The sequence below is a fragment of the Centropristis striata genome, chromosome 8, assembly GCF_030273125.1.
Source record: "Centropristis striata isolate RG_2023a ecotype Rhode Island chromosome 8, C.striata_1.0, whole genome shotgun sequence".
Lineage (NCBI taxonomy): Eukaryota > Metazoa > Chordata > Actinopteri > Perciformes > Serranidae > Centropristis > Centropristis striata.
Genome location: NC_081524.1, coordinates 1,267,649 through 1,283,052, shown reverse-complemented (window position 1 = coordinate 1,283,052; position 15,404 = coordinate 1,267,649). Strand labels below are relative to the sequence as shown.

General features: G+C 35.8%; 2 protein-coding genes across 2 annotated transcripts in view; one reads left to right on the top strand and one right to left on the bottom strand.

Annotated features, from left to right (window-relative positions):
- Positions 1 to 7,103, top strand: part of pik3r4 (phosphoinositide-3-kinase, regulatory subunit 4) — a 39,992-nt gene extending 32,889 nt beyond the window's left edge. The window contains exons 18-22 of the mRNA XM_059338909.1: positions 1,396 to 1,527; positions 1,787 to 1,887; positions 2,164 to 2,252; positions 5,328 to 5,448; positions 5,554 to 7,103. Of these exons, the coding sequence (XP_059194892.1) occupies positions 1,396 to 1,527; positions 1,787 to 1,887; positions 2,164 to 2,252; positions 5,328 to 5,448; positions 5,554 to 5,724 (614 nt within the window). The 3' untranslated portion in view covers positions 5,725 to 7,103. The remainder of the gene's footprint in view (positions 1 to 1,395; positions 1,528 to 1,786; positions 1,888 to 2,163; positions 2,253 to 5,327; positions 5,449 to 5,553) is intronic.
- Positions 7,104 to 8,717: 1,614 nt separating this feature from the next.
- LOC131976040 (collagen alpha-6(VI) chain-like) overlaps positions 8,718 to 15,404 on the bottom strand; it is a 48,041-nt gene continuing 41,354 nt past the window's right edge. The window contains exons 39-41 of the mRNA XM_059338917.1: positions 13,945 to 14,115; positions 12,043 to 12,090; positions 8,718 to 9,284 (exon numbers count right to left, since the gene is read on the bottom strand). Of these exons, the coding sequence (XP_059194900.1) occupies positions 9,109 to 9,284; positions 12,043 to 12,090; positions 13,945 to 14,115 (395 nt within the window). The 3' untranslated portion in view covers positions 8,718 to 9,108. The remainder of the gene's footprint in view (positions 9,285 to 12,042; positions 12,091 to 13,944; positions 14,116 to 15,404) is intronic.

The following is a 15,404-nucleotide window of genomic DNA, read 5'->3' as shown; positions in this document are numbered from 1 at the left end:
AAGTGGAACATCATACAATCATTTATGACATAACATATTGTTTTTATAAGGATAGATGGTCAGATCAACAGATCTTTCACCTCAGAGAAGCAAAGTAAGTTGGTTTTTGTTGTTGTTGTTTACTTTATACACACAGTTTATCCATAGACTGTATAAATAGAGTTTAAAGTTTATCACGGGAGCTTGCAGTCTCCCGTATGGTCAGGATTATCGCGTGATCTCGTTATCTCGCGTGTATACGGCCGGCTCGCTAAACTGACGTGCTGCTGCTGTAACGCGTCCGGTGGAAATCCCCAGTAAGTGAACAGACATGTTGTTCGTCATAAAACATGAGACCTTATAACTTGACCATACATTGTCCAATCTTCCTCAAACTTGTCAAGCATGATGATGGTTCATCACTGACCACTTATACATAACAATATTTCATAAATTCCCGCCCTTTTTGATTAGCTACGCCCCCTTTCATAACCAATGAACCGTTTGTCCTAGAAACTTGTATAAGGTGTCAGATTACTCGGCATAGAGTCCCTGTTTAACTGGTGATTGATTACCCCGCCCCTTTTTATTAGCCACGCCCCCTTTTACTAACTAGTGAACCGTTTGTCCTAGAGACTTGTATGAGGTGTCAGTGTATTCAGCAGAAAGTCCCTGTTTAATCCCTGCCCCTTTTGATAAGCCACAAGAGTCACGGTCCAGAGGCAAGCACACAATCAAAATTTCTTTAGAAATTTTCTAGTTATAAATGCTATCCCTCCCATAAGGATACCAAATATGTCAGGAACTTGAGAAACACTTCAAAAGTGTGGTCAGAACTATCAGAATTATTGATCATGATCATAAATAATTATTAATGATAATAATTGATATGACTTGATTTGCTTTAAGTCATAGCTCGTTGGGGGCACCATCTGTAAAACATATATCCAAATTCACCTAAATCAGTCAGTAAATAAAGTTACTAAACTATCAATTTGGAACACTGATTATTAATTATGAATGTAATTATAATCAAATTGCCATATTTATATTTAGTAGTGGTTGTCATAGAAGAGGTTGACAGATCGTTCACAGCGTACAACATTAAATACACAGCATGTTTATTCCAAAAGATATTTATTCCAAATAAAGTAAAAGCAAATAAAAGCACACACATACGTTGTGAGGACATTTCTGCTCTAAGGACTAATTTTAGTTATTAAACACTGTGAGGACATTTAGTGAGTATACAACATTCTACCAAAGCTTTTATAAAAACACAAAGTTTATAAAATAAATAAAGTACGGTGAGTTTTTATGACTTAAAAAATATAAAATATAATCATCCTGAAACTCGTGAGCGCCCCCTGGAGGACACCATGTGACCCCGTGTCTCCTCCTCCGTGTCTCCTGCAGGTACCAGCAGCGGCACCATGGCATGCTGGGATATGCGGTTCCAGCTGCCCATCTCTAACCACTCCCACCCCGCCAGGGCCCGGATCAGACGGCTGCTGATGCACCCGCTCTACCAGTCCTCCGTCATCGCAGGTCAGACTCCACCACGCTGTTCACACACATCCTGTTCATATTATATTATATTATATTATATTATATTATATTATATCATATTATATCATATCATATTATATCATATTATATTATTATTATACAGGGAGAGATTAGTTTAACTTCACTGAACGATTCTATGAACTGTGAGACAAAGTCCAGATATAACTGAAATCTGTTATTTGATTGATCATTTTATTGATATTTATGTGTGTGTGTGTGTGTGTGTGTGTGTGTGTAGCTGTCCAGGGTAATAATGAAGTGTCGATGTGGGACATGGAGACCGGAGATCGTAAATTCACCCTGTGGGCGAGTTCTGCACCTCCACTGTCTGAGATGCAGGTAGGTGTCTGTGTGTGTCTCTGTGTGTGTGTCTGTGTGTGTGTGTGTGTGTGTGTGTGTGTGTCTCTCTGTGTGTGTGTGTGTGTGTGTGTGTGTGTGTGTGTGTGTGTGTGTGTGTGTCTTTCTGTTTCTATCTGTGTGTTTGTGTGTCTGCATCATAATAAGTCTTCCTGTTGAGCTGTAACTGATTAATAACTATAAACGAGTCAAAATCAATAAGTGTGTGTGTGTGTGTGTGTGTGTGTGTGTGTGTGTGTGTGTGTGTGTGTGTGTCAGCCGTCTCCTCACAGTGTTCATGGGATCTACTGCAGTCCTGCTGACGGGAACCCTCTGCTGCTGACGGCCGGGTCGGACATGAGGATCAGGTCAGAACCACCACACACACACACACACACACACACACACACACACACACACACTGATCAGTCCACTAATAAACTATTCATCAAACACAGTCACTGAGGAGAAACTTTTCACAACAAATTATTTCTTTTCATATCAGCTTGTTTTTTATTATGAACAAAGCATCATTTTCTAATCGAGGGTGGCAAGAAGAAGTGTGTGAACTGTTTGAAATTGGTTCGTCATAATATTTGATCTGATCTGCATCTAAATCCCAAATAAAGAAAAGTTGGTGCTTCTTTTCCATTAAAAAAATGATGACATAATAATTTACTAAAAATAATTAATTAAACACATGCATGAAAATAAATAAAGTCACACATAAAGGAAAGCAATAACAGTTATAATAATTTATTTTTAAAAAGTGTTTGTGAAGTATTTGTGTGGATAAATGAAGCATGAAGAGCAGAATAGTACAATTTATTTAGTCATTTATTATACAATATTTTTTATAAATTATTTCCATTTGTTTATTATTATTTTTTGTATTTTTATTTTGTATTTTTTATTAGTATATTTTGTTATGAATTTTTTGAACATATTTTTATTAGTATATTTTGTTATGAATTTGTCTTTTTTTAACATTTTTATTAGTGTATTTTTTTATGAAATAGTTTTTTTTTACATATTTTAATTAGTATATTTTATTATAAATTATTCATCATTTTCATGTATTTATATTGGTATATTTTGTAAATTAGTCTTATTTTACCAAATTTTTTCATTAGTCTTGAGCTGAAAGTTTGACATCTGTGTCGAGACTTTAGACGAAATGTTTCCAAAATGTCTTTTGATCTTTTCTGTAAATATGTTCAAAATTAGCAGCACATTTTGGAGGTCAACTTGATGAATGAGTGTCAGCTGATATTTATTGATTCTTGTCTGTGTTTCTGGGCAGCAGACGGAGATAAAGAGCTGCTAAATGTTTCAGTCTTTAACTTTAGATTCCGCATCAGATCCAGTAAACAGACTGATGGTCTGGAGAGATTCTTTGAGGGTTTTTTTTTGTGAGTGACAGGAAAAAACAAACATTACAGCTGCTCCCTGAAAACTATCATCTAAAGACAACAGCAGCAAATGAAGAGCCAGTTCAGTTCAGTTCAAAGTCTTCAAATCTGCTGCTCACCAGGAATTCTCCTCTCAGACTCATGAATGAAGGCAGACGATCATCAACTGAGAATTACTGGAAGCTTCAGTCGTAAAAACAAACAACAAAACCACCAGACAGCAGAGAACACAGAGAACACACAACAAGTTTTTAGGGCTTTTTTACTCCCTGTGTCCTTGTTTATCACTGCAAAATCTATATAAATCTACATAAATAATCTATATATAAAATATCTAGCACAACCAGAACAATTCAAACAGTCTTTGTGCAGAATAACACAGTTAGAATGACAGAAATAAGGGAGAAAAAAAGAACAAAGTTAGTTTCTTTGATTTTTTTTCTTTTTTTTTACCAAAAATTAATCAAATAGTATTTATATATGAAAAACTTAATAAACACTTTCTAAACACTCCTGTGGCTTCAGCGTGTCGTTGAGGAGAAACAATTTAATTAATTTATTTTAATCTCAAAGGACGACTCCTTGGACACAATTCAAATTAAATGAAAATTCACTTTTTGAAGCTTCAAATTTGGTTAAATTTGGTTGATTTGTTTATGCACTGTTGCAAATTCCAGCCCTCCCGCCACGTCCACTCCAGTCTAGTTCCGTCCAGTCCCTTTCCTTCCAGTCTGGTCACTTCCCTTCCAGTCCCATCCAGTCCAGTTTAGTTCCGTCCAGTCCCTTCCCTTCCAGTCTGATCCCTTCTCTTCCAGTCGGGTCACTTCCCTTCCAGTTCAGTCACTTCCCTTCCAGTCCGGTCACTTCCCTTCCAGTCTGACCCCTTCTCTTCCAGTCGGGTCACTTCCCTACCAGTCCAGTCCCTTCCCTTCCAGTCTGATCCCTTCTCTTCCAGTCGGGTCACTTCCCTTCCAGTTCAGTCACTTCCCTTCCAGTCCGGTCACTTCCCTTCCAGTCTGATCCCTTCTCTTCCAGTCGGGTCACTTCCCTACCAGTCCAGTCACTTCCCTTCCAGTCTGATCCCTTCTCTTCCAGTCGGGTCACTTCCCTACCAGTCCAGTCACTTCCCTTCCAGTCTGATCCCTTCTCTTCCAGTCGGGTCACTTCCCTTCCAGTCGGGTCACTTCCCTACCAGTCCAGTCACTTCCCTTCCAGTCTGATCCCTTCTCTTCCAGTCGGGTCACTTCCCTTCCAGTCCAGTCACTTCCCTTCCAGTCCGGTCACTTTCCTTCCAGTCCGGTCACTTCCCTTCCAGTCCGGTCACTTCCTTTCCAGTCACTTCCCTTCCAGTCCCTTCCCTTCCAGTCCCTTCCAGTCTCCTCACTTCCCTTCCAGTCTGGTCACTTCCCTTCCAGTCCGGTCACTTCCCTTCCAGTCCGGTCACTTCCCTTCCAGTCCAGTCACTTTCCTTCCAGTCCAGTCACTTCCCTTCCAGTCCAGTCACTTCCCTTCCAGTCCGGTCACTTTCCTTCCAGTCCGGTCACTTCCCTTCCAGTCCGGTCACTTCCTTTCCAGTCACTTCCCTTCCAGTCCCTTCCCTTCCAGTCCCTTCCAGTCTCCTCACTTCCCTTCCAGTCTGGTCACTTCCCTTCCAGTCCGGTCACTTCCCTTCCAGTCCGGTCACTTCCCTTCCAGTCCGGTCACTTCCTTTCCGGTCCGGTCACTTCCAGTCCTGTCCCTAGTCCCGTCCCGTCTTGTCTCCTCCATCCCGACCAACTCTCAGACAATCACTGCTCTGTCCCTTTCCGAAAAAAAACACTCAAAACCACATCGTCCAGGAGTCCCTGATCAGCTGATAGATCATCGTTTCTCACACTTCTGAAGTCAGTCGCTGTGTTTCGTTCGTTATAAAAACTGTTGACTTTGTTCCCCCTCGCTTCCTGTGACAAATGTTAAAGGGGGTTAAATCCTGACATGTGTTTGTGGCGTTCTGAGGGTTAGATCCTGAGGTCTGGTTGTGGTTTTGTTCAGGTTCTGGGACCTGGCGTACCCGGAGAGGTCGTACATCGTGGCGGGAGGAGCCAACGACTCGCTGCACTGTCCCTCCGTCCTCTACAGCAGGAAGATCATCGAGGGGACGGAAGTCGTACAGGTGACTACACACAATTTGTGTTTCTGATCATTTTTTATTAGTATATTTTATTATTTATTAGCCTAATACGAAACACCCTTCTCCCCCCCGTGTGTGTGTCTGCAGGAGATCCACAGTAAGCAGAAGAGCGGCGTGGTGGAGGACTCGCCTCGCCGCGGCCCCGAGTCGCTCCCTGTGGGACACCATGACATCATCACCGACATCGCCACCTTCCAGACCACGCAGGGCTTCATCGTCACCTCGTCCAGAGACGGCATCGTCAAGGTCTGGAAGTGAGGCCGGACCAGAGACACACACACACACACACACACACACACACACAGACACACACACACACACACACACACACACAGTCCTCATGGAGTCTCTGATGCTTGTGAGGTCGTTACAGTTTGAACTCATGAACTCTTCTTCAGTGTTTTTTTTTATTTTTATTTTTTATTGTCTGCTGATCATCAGGACCTCCTCCTCCTCCTCCTCCTCCTCTCTCTCTCTCCTCCTCCTCCTCCTCCTCCCATTGGCTGCTTCTGATGATGCATTAAAGTCACATGATCACATGTTTTCTGCCTCACTTTAATCATTTGTGTACCTAATATACTTATTCTGACAGCTTCCTGTTTGTATTTGTTAGTTCTTGTCTTTCGGGAGATATTTTTAAAATGTTATTGTAAGCTGAGCTCCTATAATAAATCTATAATAAGACACTCAGACCCTTCAGTAACAAAATGTCCCATTAAAACCAACATTTCTTTTTATTCCCATTAAAAGCATTAAATCATGTTTTCTGTTGTATCAGACAGTAAAAATGATTTATAAAAATGTTTTATAGCCAGAGCTGTTAATTTACTTTTTTTTTCAGATTGAGTTATTTATGGAAACAACATTAAAATACCTTCTAACACTGAGTATACAGAAAATAATACTTTTTTTTTATTCCTTTAAAATAACAGTTGTATTATGTGAACAAATCGGCGTTTAATGTGTTAAATTCAGAAAACAAATGAATATTTTGTAGTTATGATCAGGACTGAAAGAGACATTTTTGTCACTTTGAATCGACAGTTTGGGATCTTTTCTTCTCTGCTGTTGTAAAATAATGACTTTTTTTTAACAGAGGGCAAAAAAATATAAAAAACTATCCACACAGACGTGTAGCCGGGGCACTAATTTTTCAGGACAAAAATGAATCAAGTATATTAAATGCACAAATGATTGTAAAATCTAGTGATGTGAGAGCAAGAAAATATTAAATGATGCATGTTTATATTCTGTGACGGGAGAAATAAATGATTGTTTACTGAATATTTCACCTGAAGGATCCGTCAGAAATATTTCAAAACACTTTGAACCTTAACTTTTGGTTTGCAAACTGACCAAAAATCCCACAATGAAACATTAAAATTAGATTTGTCAGTGAACTGAGCTGTGATCTTTTTTTGTGATCAGTTTATTATTGGCTGAATATTGGATAATTAATATAATTTTCTCTGTTTTTCTCTGTCTGCTCGATTCTGTAAATACGTTCTTTTAAATCTGAGTAATATAAAGTTTGATTTGAAACTTGTACAAAATATTAAAATGATGCATTTTGTTGCTGCAGGTGAAACGATGTGTTCAATGTTTGTCATCTGTTCAATAAAATCTGCTGAAAATCATTTTGCCTTGTTTTTATTATTGATCGCTCACTTTGTTCAGTAAGAAATGTGAATATAAAATCTTGATGTTTTAGCTTTTAATTTCCTATTTATTTCAAGTGAGATTCATTATTTAGGCATTTTTTCACTATTTTTTAGACATTTTTTCACTATTTTTAGACATTTTTTCACTATTTTTAGACTTTTTTACCCACTATTTTTAGACTTTTTTCACTATTAGACAGTTTCTCACAATTTTTCAAAATATTTTTTTAAGCAGCAGATTAATTTCTAACTTTAAGAAATGAGCAAAAGTCAGCTGAATGAACTGTTTGAATCTTTTAGATTTTTCCTTTTTTGTGTGCTTTTTTTGTAAAAGATTGCTCTTTGATCTGTTTGGGCCCCAGAAGGTTCCAATAAAAAAGTATAAAATGTAATTGTTCATTAACCTGTAATAATGACATTCAGTAAAAGTTTCTAAAAATGGAAATCCAAACCTCCAAAAGTTCCAGAGTGTTGAAACAATCATCAGCATTTAAATCAGCAAGATGTTTACTTCACATAAGTATTTGTTTGTAGTTTAAACTTCCGGTTTGGTCATAAAACAAACAAACAAACTGAGCAGCAGGTTTTTTTTGTCATTCTTTATTGTTGTTTTTACATGAAGCACCATCATCGGTTCAATAAACTGAAAAAAGTTGCAGATTCCTGAGATTAAAAAGTGGCAAATCGACGATAATAAAGTAGCAGATTTATGAGGGAAAAATAAGTTGGGAAAATAGGTTTTTAATCTCAAATCTGCAACTTTTTTTCTTGTAGATTTGCCATTTTAATCTGAAAATCTGATACTTTTTTCTAGTACTTTGCCACTTTTTTTCTCATAAATCTGCGACTTTTTCCTCCTAGATTTGCCACTTTTTCCTCGAGATATTCCCCCCTCCACTGGGTCGTCGTAGTAAATTCATGCTAAACCAGTAAATATTTTCTGGCTTTTTTCATGAAACAAAATTTGTGTGTCAAGTGAAAGCTGGTGAACCTGTGAAACTAAGACAAAAAAACACAAAAAACTGGATCTGATGATCATGAAAACTTCATCATTCTGTCACTATCTTTGGATAATAAAAATGTAAAAATAGATTCATTATATGATTAAAACAAAAAACAAAAATTCCACCACAAAACAATCAAGAAACCAACTTCACTTCAAAAAGCAGTAAATCACAACGTCGTATTAGGGATCTCATAGATTTGCCACTTTAAATCTCATGAATCTGACATCTTTTTCTAGTAATTTGCCACTTTTTTTCTCATAAATCTGCTACTTTTTCCTCCTATATTTGCCACTTTTAATGTAAAAATCTGCAACTTTTTTCTAGTAATTTGCCACTTCTAATCTAAAAGATCTGCTACTTTTTTTCTCGTAGATTTGCCACTTTTTTCTCAGCAATCATTCTTTTTTCTAGTAATTTGCCACTTTTAATCTCATAAATCTGCGACTTTTCTTTAAAAAGTGTAAAAATAGATTCATTATGATAAAAAAAAGATTTTTTTTTTAGCATTTGAATCCCTTAGAAGTGACCGTTTTAACCTGCAGAGAGACATTTAAAACCCTGTGTGGAGAGAAAGAGTCGTGGAAGTGGTTCACATAAACACTTTAATGTTTCTGATCCTTCAAACATTCATTCTGACTCTCTAACAGACGTGTTTCAGTAAAAATAGCACCAGAACAAACAGTAACTCAGTGTCTCTGATGATTAACAGCTTCTATTGCAAAATGTGTAAAAAAAACTTTGAGGAACTCGGAACAAAACTCTTCTTCGTGACTTCAGATCCTAAAAGTTCTGGACCAGTGGGAACGTTCCCTGAAGGCGTTCTAGCAGAAACTGAGTGGACCAGAACCTCCTCAAAGCTCTTCAAAGGTTCCTGAAGTCTCTCCGGCGTTCCTCCTTCAAGATGCGTGCGGTTGTTGTTGTTTGTGTTGTTGTTTTGTGGCGTGCGGCGGCGGCGGCGGTTCCTCCGGTTCTCCTCACCGGCTCTTGGTCAGACACAAGTTCTCACACTCGTCCTGCGTCTTGAAGCGGTTCTCGTTGCCGCCGCAGCCGCCGTACCAGAAGCGGGAACACTCGCTCTGCTCGGTGTCGAAGAACCACATCATGGTGTAGTTCTGGCAGCCGCCCTGGTCCTGCCGCAGGAAACAGCTGTCTGAAGGACGGAAAGACAGGGACAGGTATAATAAAGCTCAATAATAAGACTTAATATGAGACAAAACCTCATCGGATGGAAATAAAGCTCAATAATAAGACTTAATATGAGACAAAACCTCATCAGATGGAAATAAAGCTCAATAATAAGACTTAATATGAGACAAAACCTCATCAGATGGAAATAAAGCTCAATAATAAGACTTAATATGAGACAAAGCCTCATCAGATGGAAATAAAGCTCAATAATAAGACTTAATATGAGACAAAACCTCATCAGATGTAAATAAAGCTCAATAATAAGACTTAATATGAGACAAAACCTCATCAGATGTAAATAAAGCTCAAAATTAAGACTTAATATGAGACAAAACCTCATCAGATGTAAATAAGGCTCAATAATAAGACTTAATATGAGACAAAACCTCATCAGATATAAATAAAGCTCAATAATAAGACTTAATATGAGACAAAACCTCATCAAATGGAAATAAAGCTCAATAATAAGACTTAATATGAGACAAAACCTCATCAGATGGAAATAAAGCTCAATAATAAGACTTAATATGAGACAAAACCTCATCGGATGTAAATAAAGCTCAATAATAAGGCTTAATATGAGACAAAACCTCATCGGATGTAAATAAAGCTCAATAATAAGACTTAATATGAGACAAAACCTCATCAGATGTAAATAAAGCTCAATAATAAGGCTTAATATGAGACAAAACCTCATCAGATGTAAATAAAGCTCAATAATAAGGCTTAATATGAGACAAAACCTCATCAGATGTAAATAAAGCTCAATAATAAGACTTAATATGAGACAAAACCTCATCAGATGTAAATAAAGCTCAATAATAAGGCTTAATATGAGACAAAACCTCATCAGATGTAAATAAAGCTCAATAATAAGGCTTAATATGAGACAAAACCTCATCAGATGTAAATAAAGCTCAATAATAAGACTTAATATGAGACAAAACCTCATCAGATGTAAATAAAGCTCAATAATAAGACTTAATATGAGACAAAACCTCATCAGATGTAAATAAAGCTCAATAATAAGACTTAATATGAGACAAAACCTCATCAGATGTAAATAAAGCTCAATAATAAGGCTTAATATGAGACAAAACCTCATCAGATGTAAATAAAGCTCAATAATAAGACTTAATATGAGACAAAACCTCATCAGATGTAAATAAAGCTCAATAATAAGACTTAATATGAGACAAAACCTCATCAGATGTAAATAAAGCTCAATAATAAGGCTTAATATGAGACAAAACCTCATCAGATGTAAATAAAGCTCAATAATAAGGCTTAATATGAGACAAAACCTCATCAGATGTAAATAAAGCTCAATAATAAGACTTAATATGAGACAAAACCTCATCAGATGTAAATAAAGCTCAATAATAAAGCTTAATATGAGACAAAACCTCATCGGATGTAAATAAAGCTCAATAATAAGACTTAATATGAGACAAAACCTCATCGGATGTAAATAAAGCTCAATAATAGGACTTAATATGAGACAAAACCTCATCAGATGGAAATAAAGCTCAATAATAAGACTTAATATGAGACAAAACCTCATCAGATGTAAATAAAGCTCAATAATAAGACTTAATATGAGACAAAACCTCATCAGATGGAAATAAAGCTCAATAATAAGACTTAATATGAGACAAAACCTCATCAGATGGAAATAAAGCTCAATAATAAGACTTAATATGAGACAAAACCTCATCAGATGTAAATAAAGCTCAATAATAAGGCTTAATATGAGACAAAACCTCATCAGATGGAAATAAAGCTCAATAATAAGACTTTCTGAGACGCATTAAACAGGTTCAATCTGAGTCGAGACACTCTCACCTTCATTAACAGCAAACACTTCTCCACTTTTGTTCACCATTTCTATTTTTATTGATTATACTTTTTTTGACATTTCGACTATCTCTCGATATTTGACTCCATAACTTTTTTTGGCAACCTTTTGACTTTTTCTCCTTTTTTATCAACATTTCTACTTTTTTATCAACATTTCTACTTTTTTATCAACATTTCTACTTTTCTCCTTTTTTATCAACATTTCTCCTTTTTTTATCAACATTTCTACTTTTCAAAATTCCTACTTTTTCTCTTTTTTGACGACATTTTGACTTTTTCTCCTTTTTTTATCAACATTTCTAATTTTTCTCGACATTTCTACTTTTCAAAATTTCGACTTTTTCTCTTTTTTTTTATCAACATTTCTAATTTTTCTCCTTTTTTTTATCAACATTTCTAATTTTTCTCATTTTTGGCGACATTTTGACTTTTTCTCTTTTTTTTAATCAACATTTCTAATTTTTCTTGACATTTCTACTTTTTTATCAACATTTCTACTTTTTCTAGGGTTGGGGTTAGGTCCAAAGCATTTCTAAATTTTCCCCCAAAAATCGTAAAAATTTTTAAATGCCCAAAATGCTCAGATAGATTTAGTTATGTAAAATGCAACAAAGGTTGTTTTTATTTGCAGTTTTTCCGTTTCCTGTTCAGCGGTTCAGTAAACGTCTCTGTGTTTCATCCAGTTGGCTTTTAATTCTCTATATTTTTATTCCTGCTGAGCATTTTCCAAAATCATCACTTTGTCACAATTTTAGATGTTTTGTTTGTTAATTCCAGAGAGTGTTCAGTTTCAGTTCCTCTAAATGAAAAACTTTAAACAGGAAACGAAGAGTTCAGACAGTCGTTGTTGGTGTTTTTACCTTTGGAGGTGAAGCTGGCGAGCTCCGGCGTCGGCAGGATGTTCGGATCTGACGAAGAAAAGAGGGAAGTTAGGTACAACACACACACACACACACACACACACACACACACAAATACACACTCTCAGACACACACAAACAAACATTTTAATAAAATATGTAATAATTTCACTCTTTCAGGTTGAAGTAAACAACAACATTTCTCCTTTTTCCTCGACATTTCGGCTTTTTTTCCTCAACATTTTAACTTTAATATCAACATCATTTCAACTTTTTTTCAACAGATTTCTACTTTTTTCTCAAAATGTAATTTTTCATTTTGACTTTTGACGTTTTTCTTAACATTCCGACTTTTTCTCGAAATGTTTAAATTTTCTTGACACTTGGATTTTTTCGACTTTTCTCTTGACATTGCAACATTTTCTCAACATTTCTATTTTATTCTCAAAATTTTGAGTTTTTCGACTTTTCTCTCTACATTTCTACTTTTTTCTCGAAAGTTTTACTTTTCTGATTTTTCTCAACATTTCTACATTTTCTCCTTTTTCCTCGACATTTCGACTTATTCGGATTTTTCTCCACATTTCTACTTTCCCAACATTTTGACATTATCTCGAAATTTTCTTGACACTTGGACTTTTTCTACTTTTTTCTAGAAATTTTTGCTTTTCTGACTTTTCTCAACATTTCTACATTTTCTCCTTTTTACTCGACAATTCGACTACTTCGGATTTTTCTCGACATCTCTACTTTCTCAACATTTCGACTTTTTCTCGAAATTTTTACATTTTCTTGACACTTGGACTTTTTTCAACTTTTCTCTCTACGTTGCAACTTTTTCTCGTCATATTGACTTTGTTCTTGACATTTCTACTTTTTTCTTGAAGATCATAATAAAAACATTTCCCCTTCCTTCTCTTATCCTTTTCTGAACTAACGTCCAACAATCTTAACGGTTTCTCTTCTCGTTTCTCTTCTCGTTTCCATGTAAAGTGTCGATGATATTGTGATGAAGGAAAAGAGATCGAGCAACAAACAGACAAAACAAAGACGAGACACTGGATTTTTTTCTCGACATTTCTACTTTTTCTCAACATTTCTACTTTTTCTTGACATTTCTACTTTTTGTCTCAACATTTTAACTTTCATATCAACATCATTTCTACTTTTTTCTCAACATTTCTTTTTTAATTTTGACTTTCAACTTTTTTCTCGAATTTTTACATTTTCTTGACACTTTTTCAACTTTTCTCTCAAACATATCAACTTTGTTCTTGAAGATCATAATAAAAACATTTCCCCTTCCTTCTCTGATCCTTTTCTTAACTAACGTCCAACAATCTCAACGGTTTCTCTTCTCGTTTCCATGTAAAGTGTCGATGATACTGTGATGAAGGAAAAGAGATTGAGCAACAAACAAAGACGAGACACTGGATTTTTTTCTCAACATTTCTACTTTTTGTCTCAACATTTTAACTTTAATATCAACATCATTTCTACTTTTCTCTCAACATTTCTTATTTAATTTTGACTTTCGACTTTTTTCTCGCCATCTCTACTTTTTTTCTCGAATTTTTACATTTTCTTGACACTTGGACCTTTTCAACTTTTCTCTCGACATTTTGACTTTTTTCTTGAAGATCATAATGAAAACATTTCCCCTTCCTTCTCTGATCCTTTTCTGAACTAACGTCCAACAATCTTAACGGTTTTCTCTTCAGGTTTCTCTTCTCGTCTCCATGAAAAGTGTCGATGATATCGTGATGAAGGAAAAAGAGATCGAGCAACAAACAGACAAAACAAAAACAAAGACACTGTTAGAAGACAAACATTTGGGTTTGGGTGAGTTAAACCTCCAGAGAGAAGAAGACGTCCAGAGACTCGTTGTTCAGCCAGACTTACTATGAGCGACACATGTCCGGAAACATTCGTGTTCCGTGTTAAAGCGGTTGGCGTTTCCGCCGCAGCCGCCGAACCAGAAGGGCGAGCATGCAGCCACGTCTTTGTCAAAGAACCACAGCTGGACAGAGTCCGCACACTGGATACCAGCATCAGCCTGCAGCTGACACTGGGCTGGAAGCACAACACACTTTACTGCAAACAGGAAGTGGACCAGTCCTCCAGGCAGCAGCTCCCAGTTCACCCATTATAACACATTATAACACATTCATTAATATGCATGAGTCATTGAGGAGAGACGCTGCAGGTTCTGGTCCGTTTTCAGGCTTTTTTTGTTTTTGTTTTTTTAATGCATAAAATTTCTAAATGTCCTAAAACGCTAAAAATGGTCTTATTATAGTCTGTAGAAACATGTTCAGGTAAAGTTTTTCCAGAAATAAAAGAAAAACACCATATTTTCAGATGTCCAAATTTTGAAAAAAAAGTCAAAATTTGAAAAAAAAAGGATTTATAAAATTTCAAATGGCCCGATACTCTCAAAATGGTCTCAATTATAGTCTGTTCATACATGTAGGAGTAAAGTTTTTTTTCCAGAAATAACAAAAAACAGTATTTTCAGATGTAAAAAAAAAAGCCAGACTATAGCAGGTCGATCTTTTTTTATAATGCATAACATTTCTAAATGTCCTGAAACACTCAAAATGGTCTTATTATAGTCTGTAGAAACATGTTGAGGTAAAGTTTTTCCAGAAATAACAGAAAAACACCAGATGTCCAAAATTTGAAAAAAGTCATACTACAAAATATGAAACATCTGCAAATTTAATGAGTTCACAACTAATTTGCATATGTAAACATACATATGTAATAGTAGTAATATGTAAATATGTAATAACTTCACTATTACAGGTTGTAGTAAACAACATTTCTACTTTTTTTTTTTTTTTTAACATTTCCACTTCTTTTTTCTTGACATTTTGACTTTTCTGACTTTTCCCCCAACATTTCAACTTTTTTCATGACATTTCTACTTTTTCTCAAAATTTCAACTTTTTCTCAAAATTTCAACTTTTTCTCAACTTTCAACTTTTTTCATGACATTTCAACTTTTTCTCAAAATTTCTACTTTTTCTCAACATTTCTACTTTTTCTCAAAATTTCAACTTTTTCTCAAAATTTCAACTTTTTCTCAACTTTCAACTTTTTTCACAATGTTCTTATTTCATCCCGACATTTCTACTTTTTTCTGTCGACTTTTTCAATTGCATTACAATTTCAGAAAACTTGTAATGCAAAAACAAATAATGTGTTAATGCAAATAACAAACTGGGGGAGTTTCGTGGTGTTAAATAATGACCCGAACCACCTGCAGCGTCTCTTGAGTTAAAGAGTGTTTGAGATCTGCTGCTGAGGAGGAAACATGCGTTCTGATGAGGAAAACATGAATCATTCCAGACAAACAC